This window comes from Hyperolius riggenbachi, chromosome 2, assembly GCF_040937935.1.
Source record: "Hyperolius riggenbachi isolate aHypRig1 chromosome 2, aHypRig1.pri, whole genome shotgun sequence".
Lineage (NCBI taxonomy): Eukaryota > Metazoa > Chordata > Amphibia > Anura > Hyperoliidae > Hyperolius > Hyperolius riggenbachi.
This window is the reverse complement of record NC_090647.1, coordinates 139,384,152-139,393,337: the sequence shown is the minus strand read 5'-3', so window position 1 is coordinate 139,393,337 and position 9,186 is coordinate 139,384,152. Positions and strand designations below refer to the sequence as shown.

The window sequence follows — 9,186 nt, the reverse complement described above, 5'->3', positions numbered from 1 at the left end:
TGGATAACTGAATCCCTTCAGACACATCAATCTGTCTTTGACATTCTAATAATAAGCATTTGCCTCATCTTACAGATGTTGTGAAATTTAGCCATTCGTAAAAGTAGCTATTAGAGTGACTGTCTATGTATTTATGTACCTGTGTTTTATGTACCATATATTCCTGCGTACTTAACATATAAGATGACCCCCCCAACTTTTCCTCTTAAAATATAGAGCTTGGGGTATACTCGCAGTATAAGACTACCCCAGTAGTGATTTTTAGTGTGCCGGGTGCCAGGCAGAGCTGTAGTTACCTATGCTGCAGTCATCTGGTAAATAGATAAATAGAACGAGCTCTCCGTTTAATAGCTTCTTGTGAGCAGCCGCTCGCAGCATCCGGGGTCACCTGACTAGTGATGTGTACACTCCACAATACAGCCCGACAATCTATTTCTCCATGAGCGTCATCAGTGGAGTGCATACGTCACTAGTCAGGTGACCCCGGAAGCTGCACGGCTACCCACGCGTGCGGCTGTTTACAAGAAGCTATTAAACCGAGAGCACAATGTATTTATCTAGTCACCGGATTACTGCAGCGTAGGTAATTACAGCTCTGCCTGATACACCGCATCCTCCTGGCACTGACACTCTCCACCCTCCTGACACCCTCCTGACACTGACTCTTGACATTGACACTTGGCATATAAGACGGCCCCCAACTTTTCAGAAGATTTTTAAGTGTTAAAAAGTCTTTTTATACACCGGTTTATGTGGTATACATTTCTATAGATTTTAATATGAGCATTGGGTTTATGAGTCCCCGAAAATAGAGATACTTCAGGGGTCTAGAGGTCACAGACAGATATTGGAACTGGAAATAAGTTTGTTTGTATATCTGAAAGATTTATTCTCCTAAGTATGCCTGTAACAGTAAAAATTACACAAATGGGTACTTACCTAGGTAGAGGGAAGCCTCTTGATAATCCAGAAAGACAATCAAAACATAAACTGGCACTTTCCAAATAAATGTGTTTATTGTTGCAGACCAAGCCAACATTTTGGCAAGCCTCTGTTGAACACACATCGCTTGCAAGCGAGTGTTTGGAGATTGACTGCCTGGACATTGGTCCATGTGATTCTGATTGACAGACTTGTTATGCCCTGATGAAGGGACTTGTGTTTCCCGAAACGTTGGCTTGGTCTTCAACAATAAACACATTCATTTGGAAAGTGCCAGCTTATGTTTTGATTGTCTTGAAGATAGAAGAGGGCGTTTTCCAGCACCCTCACTGATTGGCTTAAGCACCCCTACAAACTCTTGGCCTATATCAAGGGTGTGCGGGAAGGCCTTACCAAAAACTCTGTATAATCTAGATGCTCCCCCCATCCTCCTCCTTTTTGACGTTCCAGTCCCGAAGTCTGTCAACAAATGCTTGTCGATGGAGCCGAGCTGCACTGCAATGACGGAGGTGGATCAACGTTTTTCCTTCGGTGTGGCAGCTCTGTGCTACTGTGCAGGCTGGGCCATCCTGGGCCTGCACAGTGTGGCTATGCTTGATCTTGTACGAGAGTGTGTCTGTGAGCTTTGGGAGTTTCGGTGCTGGAATGGCCATGTGGAGGGCAGGGGAAGACTCTTAAGGATCCAGAGGCCTCAGTCTACCGAGGTAAGCATCTTATCCCCCCCCCCCCCCAAAAAAAAAAACCTCACAGGTTTGCTTTAAGAACAGTTAAAGCATCTCACCACTTCATTATAATAATGATGATTAGAGATGGTAGTTCGGCATGGCAACCTTTCATCCCATAATGCCCAGCATGACCTCCTACCTGTGGTCTGCTGGTTATTGGCATTCATGGACCAGTAGGTCCTGACATGATCATGAGTTCTCAGACATGCTTACTCTACCACTACTAGCAGCAAAGACAGAATGACTGGGTCTCCACCTGGATTTGTGCAGAAATGCTGGTTTATTGTACCATAGTAATAGAAAAAACACACGACGTTTTGGCCAGCGGCCTTTATCAAGTGTTACACACACTGAGTGAAAACTCACATATAAATCACAAATTGTGTCTTAAAACACACCCCTACGGGCGGGCACTTACTTAATTAGAGAGATTTAAAGCAACAGCACATTGAATACAGTAGGTCACAAGAAACATCTTAAATTCCAATCCTCATTAAGTCCATCTGGGACCAAAGTGTTTAACCTACTGATCCATCTACTTTCCCTTCTTAGGAGGGTTGTTTCATTGTCCATTCCTTCTCCAGCTTTGACTTTCTCCAATACACACCATCTTAATTCGCTCACCATATGGTTGCAATCATAAAAATGTTTACCTACAGGGGAATAAAAATAAAATTATTTTCAGGATCATTGATGTACTTCCTGTACAATCTTATGTCACTCTTATGCTCATTGATCCTTACTCTGATGGGTCTGGATGTTTGTCCAACATAGCCCATCCTACACGGGCACTTGAGAAAATAAACAACATTTGGAGTCACACAGGAAAAATTTCCATTAACCTTAATAGGCGTGCCCTTTGTGGGATGAGCTATGTGGTCCCCTCTAGAGGGCACGCCTATTAAGGTTAATGGAAATGTTTCCTGTGTGACTCCAAATGTTATTTATTTTCTCAAGTGCCCGTGTGCGATGGGCTATGTTGGACAAACATCCAGACCCATCAGAGTAAGGATCAATGAGCATAAGAGTGACATAAGATTGTACAGGAAGTACATCAATGATCCTGAAAAGAATTTTTATTCCCCTGTAGGTAAACATTTTTATGATTGCAACCACATGGTGAGCGAATTAAGATGGTGTGTATTGGAGAAAGTCAAAGCTGGAGAAGGAATGGACAATGAAACAACCCTCCAAAGAAGGGAAAGTAGATGGATCAGTAGGTTAAACACTTTCGTCCCAGATGGACTTAATGAGGATTGGAATTTAAGATGTTTCTTGTGACCTACTGTATTCCATGTGCTGTTGCTTTAAATCTCTCTAATTAAGTAAGTGCCCGCCCTTAGGGGTGTGTTTTAAGACACAATTTGTGATTTATATGTGAGTTTTCACTCAGTGTGTGTAACACTTGATAAAGGCCGCTGGCCGAAACGTCGTGTGTTTTTTCTATTACTATGGTACAATAAACCAGCATTTTTGCACAAATCCAGGTGGAGACCCAGTCATTCTGTCTTTGCTGCTGTGAATGTCACACACCTAAGAGGGATCCAGGTGTGGACTGGTTGACTCCCTGGTATATTTATATGTATTACTTTGCAGTAGAGCTGAGGGATCACTTTTCTTGCTACTCTACCACTACTAGCCAAGTGATTTCAGGTCAAAGGTCATTATGGTATGGATGTTTTCTGCGCTGAATTCACACTGCACCAAACTACCATCTCTAAAAGTTTTCAATAGGCAGTAATTCAGTCTTCTCACAGGCTACGTAATACTGACCAGAGGGACAAACACCATGATTTTTTGATGTAATGACATTTCTCATTTATTTTTTATTCATCGATCAGCAAGTGAATATTACTGTAAAATTCACCAACAGGTAAGCGAGAAATATATTTCCACATTACAGAGTAGAATATTCCAATTTTTTTTCACCACTGACCTCTAACAAATGCATTTAAATGGATGTTAACAAAAAGCTAAGCAGGAATGATCAGCTGTTTTGTTAGAAAATATGATAGACATTAGAAAGCAGTTTGTGATACATTTGCCATCATTGAGATCTATTATTTGTGAAGCAAGTCAGTCAAAAGGACATGTGCTGATCTAAGAAGCATTTTTTCTAGCTACTTTGGGACCATTCCGACACAGTATATAGTCAGCCATAAATGTAGGGAGGTAGGATAGAGGAATGAGGTAGAGCTTGCAATCCCAGCCAGGAGAGTATCTAGTCCAGGGATGAACAGCCGTCAGAGCGTGCTCCATGCAGTCTGTGACTTTATGAATCTTAGGATCGGCTCCAACAGATAAACCTTCCAGCACTTTGACACCTATGATGGGGGACAGAAACATTAACTTATTAAAGGAATACTATCGATCCCCAAGTGTTCTAAAATGACAGTGTACAAATAATGTCTAAGTAGCTGTGTAAATATTTTCCTACTTTTCATGTTAAATATCAGAGGCAAAAACTGTAATTTATTGAGGGTAGGATTTAGCTATATTAGGACAAATCAATTGCAGAAGGGGTGGCTGCTTCAATGCACAGCCAGAGTTGCATATCAGACTACAGAAAGCAAATATCAAACATATTAAACTCTGAAAGAAAAAACAGTATGACAAAGCTGTGAGAATTAGTTACATTTCCCCTGCTCTCTTCAGACAGGTCAGTCAGAAACAGAGCTCCCACCAGCTGCAGCTCCTGTGCCCTGTCTCTCTGTCACACACAGAGCTACACATAGAGTTAACTGATCAAGTGTGAGGGGAATTTCCCCTCTCCTCATGGCTCAGTCAGCCGTCAGTTTTGGCGTCAGTAAAGTTTGAATCTATTTTGCTAACAGTAAACAAAGAAGTTGCTACTAAAATGTACACACAAGTACTTAGCAGCACTTCCCAAACAATTACTGTGTCAATTGAAAAAAATATGTGAATCGACAGTATTCCTTTAACTCTTTTCATGGCATCTGATATTTGGTTAAAAAGTACAGAAACAATATATTCTACAACTGACCACTTCAAGGGTACTAAAAGAAAAGTGAGGTTTGCAATGCGGTATTTTTGATACTTACCTAGGAAGGCGAAGCCTTTGGATCCTAAAGAGGCTTCCCCTGTCCTTCTCAGTCAGGCAGATTCAGAGTCAAGACCTCCAAAGCGCGGCCACTCCGTGGCTGCTCAGTAGCACGGAACCGATCGGGCTCAGCTTTGTCAACCAAAAATTGAAGAAGCTAATTGTATCGCAGTCAGGATGGACAAAATGCTTTAATCACAGGCCAAAAGCACAGCTGTATTAAGACTATATAGAGCCACAGGCAGAGCAATGAGTTTGGGGTCCCCAATTTATCAGTTGAAAGGGTGCACCAAAGAAAAGTAAGGGAAGGGGTGTGAACATTGGGGGACCCCATAAAAGCTTTCCTGGTTGGCCCATGATTTATAGGGGCAGTACAGGGGCTTATCTCTTCCAGCGTCTGGTCCTCGATGCATGCGCTATGCAGTCGCTAGGTATCCTCTGCCTTTGTCTTCTGCCTCATGTCGCCTGAAGTCACACAACATGGAGGAAAGCAGAAGATAACTAGTTGCTGCAGTGGGAGTGAACTAGGGACCCAACGCTGGAAGAAGTAAGCCCTGGAACAACCACTGTGTTGATCTGTGAGTCTTTTAAAGGGTGGTGACAGCCAGGGGATCACAAGATAGGGACAGAGGAGTAGCTATGGGTGGGCAAGGGGGGACATATGTCCCTGGACGCAGCATTGTGCCGGCGCTCAGCATGGCCATTGCACCCCCACGTGCATGAGAGGTGGCTCACTGGCTGCCCGCAGTGCTCCTGTCTCTGCAGAAGTGTTAACAGCAGCAGAATAAGGCTATCTAAAGGGGGAACATCTGGCTATCTAAACAGGGTGAAGGAGGGCACATCTGGCTAACTAAAGGGGCATACATTTGGCTATTTAAAGGGGGCACATCTGGCTATCTGAATGGGGTGAGGGGGCACATAAAGCTATCTAAATAACTTTTGACTCCACCCATAACCACATTTTGATGCGTGGCCACGGTCATTTTAACCAGGGGGGGGGTTGCACAAAAACTGTCTTTGTCCCCGGGCTCTGAAGACTCTAGCTATGTCTCTGGATAGGGACCTTGGAGGAGGAGGGAAAGAAGATGCCAGGATTCCCCACCCTGTTAAGGATCAATTACATACCTCCCAACATTTGGAAATGAGAAAGCGGGACACTTAGGTCACGCCCCCAACCACACCCCTGACACACCCCTAGTCATGCATGCATACTATATATATATATATATATATATATATATATATATATATATATAACCCGCAATGGTGCCCATGGGTGAGGAGGCAAAAAAATGATCGAGGCGCCAGCCGGCGGCTGTGGTGTGTGGGATGTGGGTCTGGAATAATATTGTCCCTCCCTCCGAATGTGCCCCCAGTGTCCCCCTGTATGCAGAGATTAAGAGCGCAGCGGAGCAGGCAGTCTTACCATTCATTCTCGCGTACCAGGCATCTGGTCTTCTCCGCTTGCTGCTTCCTGTGACATCACAGAAAGTAGCTTGAAGCAAGATGCCCGGTATGCGAGAATGAATGGTAAGACTGCCCACTCCGCCAGGCCCGGCCCTAGACCATTTGCCGCCTGAGGCAAACTTTAAAGAAATCGCCGTTCCCCCCCCCCCCCCCCCCCCCGTGGGTGTGGGGGGGCCGCCCGAGCTGGAGGGGATAGCGGGCAGGAAGGGGGTATTGGGGCTAGCGGTGGGGAGGGGGGTCGGACCCCCCCCTCCCTCGCCTGGGTCCCCCGTCCTCCGCTCCCCTCCAGCTTGTTATGCGCGCTGGCTGGCTGGCTGCAGCTGTAAGAGGCAACGGGCGGGGATCACTCACCTCTTCCTCGTTCAGCCTGCGCTCCACTGACGTCACTTCCTGCTACGCCGCAGGAAGTGACGTCAGTGGAGCGCACGTTGGAACGAGGAAGAGGTGAGTGATCCCCGCCCGTTGCCTCTTACAGCCGCAGCCAGCCAGCCAGCGCGCATAACAAGCTGGAGGGGAGCGGAGGACGGGGGACCCAGGCGAGGGAGGGGGGGGTCCGACCCCCCTCCCCGCCGCTAGCCCCAATACCCCCTTCCTGCCCGCTATTACCTCCAGCTCGGGCAGCACTCCACACCCATGGACGGGTGGGTGCCGCCCCCTCAGAAGTGCCGCCTGAGGCAAACGTTTCACCCCGCCTCATGGGCGGGCCGGCCCTGCACTCCGCTGTGCTCTTAATCTCTGCATACAGGGGGACACTGGGGGGCACATGCAGAGGGAGGGAGGGACAATATTATCCCAGACCCGCATCCCACACACCACAGCCGCCGGCTGGCGCCTCGATCATTTTTTTGCACATCTGACCCCCCAGTCACCCGGGACACTGGGGGGTCATAACGGGATAGCGGGAGAGCCCCCCCAAATCGGGATAGTCCCGACGAAAACGTAACTGTTGGGGGGTATGCAATTAGATGATTCATTGTTGCGGGGGAGGGAGACAGTAACATAAGGGGGGTGCCATAAACATTTTCGCAGGGGGGCCTTGTGATGTGTAGTTATGCCCCTGCTTGTGTATGCAGCTTTAGATCAAGAAACACAAACTTTAAAGGGGAACTTCAGCCTTAACAAACATACTGTCATCAAGTTACATTAGTTATGTTAATTAGAATAGATAGGTAATAAAATCTCTTACCCACTCTGTTTTAAAAGAACAGGCAAATGTTTGTGATTCATGGGGGCTGCCATCTTTGTCATGGGGGCAGCCATCTTTTTGGTTGAAAGGAGGTGACAGGGAGCATAAGACACAGTTCCAACTGTCCTGTGTCCTGATCACCCCTCCCAGCTGCACACACTACGCTTCAAATGTCAAATTCAAAATGTAAAAAAAAAAAAATTGCACCAAAACAGCAGAACGAAAACAACAAAATCAGAAATCCCATCATGCTTTGCACAGCATCAGGGGAAAAAAGCCCGGGCAGTTTTCTTCTGTGCAGCTAAAAATGAGGCTTGTATAAGAGAAACAAAGTTCTGATGCTGTGAAACTGTTAAAGAAACACCAAGCCTTTTCAGTGCTGCTGAGTCCATTTTTAGTCCGGAGGTTCACTTTAAAGGGAACCCGAGGTGGGTTTTACAAATCCTATTAGTACACAGAGGCTGGTTCTGCATATAATCACCAGCCTCTGTTGCTATATTATCTCCCCAGGCCCCTCCCCTGCGCTCTGCTGTGCCCCCTAAAGTAAACCACCGTGCTAGCAACATACAGCGTGTCGCCAGCAGGCTGTTTACATGTACACTGTCACTTTCCGCTGCTCCCCTGCTCTCTATTTCGCCACTCCCCGCCTGCGGCCCTTCCCTCCAATCAGCGGGGAGGGAAGGGATGCGGGCGGGGAGCGGCGACATAGAGAAGGCGGGTGAGCGGCAGAGAGTAACAGTGTACATGTAAACAGCCTGCTGGCGACACGCTGTGTGTCGCTAGCACCGTGGTTTGATTTATGGGGCCACAGCAGAGCGCAGGGTGTGGGGGGGGGGGGGCTGGGAGGAGATAATATAGCAACAGCGGCTGGGCATTATATGCTGAACCAGCCTTTGTGTGCTAATAGGACTTGTAAAACCCACCGCGGGTTCTCTTTAAAGGCAGAAAAGGCAGTTTTAGCAAATAACCTTTTAGTTTGGATCATAAGAAAGAAGAAAAGATGTGGCCCCGTTGCAGGAATTTAAATAAACCTGAAGTCAATGTAACAAATGCAAACTGGCGGACCCAGTCTGAGTCAGGCTTGGGATTATTGCTCCTGGCTTATTTTAACCACCCCGAGCCTGACACGGGGTTACCGCTAGGTAGGTTAATTATCATGTAATTTGAGAATGTATGTTGCAAAAATAAAACTCTATCTGTTAAAAACGGACTTGGCAAATGGGCCTATAAGAAAGCATAGGTCTTTTTTTCTTAATGGTCTGGACACCAGTGGACCAACAATCGTGTAGAACAGACCCATGCTTTCTTATGGGCCCATTCACCAAGTCAATTTTTATCAGATAGAGGTTTGTTCATTGCCGCAACCTCCATTCTCGACAAGTATGTTAAAAGCACCAGCAGCAAACCTAAATTTGTGCTTTTTACATTGTATTCAGGACAGATTTTAAAGCCCAGTTCTGAGCACAAATGTTATTCTAATAGTCCTGAACAGACATTTCTGTTTAAATTTCTGAAAAAACTGATTTCTATAACTGTAGGCGGCAATCTCTTCAGTAGTGATGGTCATTTCTAAGAAAACTCATGGAGAGGCATGAGATTTGTTTGATCAGCTGATAGATTTGTTAAGCTCTGATTTGTTGTGATCTCATCCTACTTTAGCACATGATCATGACTAGCAAATCAGAGACTTACCACCTGTCCAAACTGTTCACATACTTCTCCATGAGTTCCATCACTACTTCTCAGAGTTCAACCTGTGCCCCAACCCCTTCCAGCCTGTTTGATGCTCAATCAGTACTACTACT

The 9,186-nt window shown here is 46.0% G+C and overlaps 1 protein-coding gene across 3 annotated transcripts in view; it reads right to left on the bottom strand.

Annotated features, from left to right (window-relative positions):
- Positions 1-3,460: 3,460 nt before the first annotated feature.
- Positions 3,461-9,186, bottom strand: part of LOC137545833 (retinol dehydrogenase 7-like) — a 77,957-nt gene continuing 72,231 nt past the window's right edge. For all 3 annotated transcript variants that reach the window (XM_068267512.1, XM_068267515.1, XM_068267514.1), the window contains exon 5: positions 3,461-3,991. In XM_068267512.1, the coding sequence (XP_068123613.1) occupies positions 3,768-3,991 (224 nt within the window). In that variant the 3' untranslated portion in view covers positions 3,461-3,767. The remainder of the gene's footprint in view (positions 3,992-9,186) is intronic.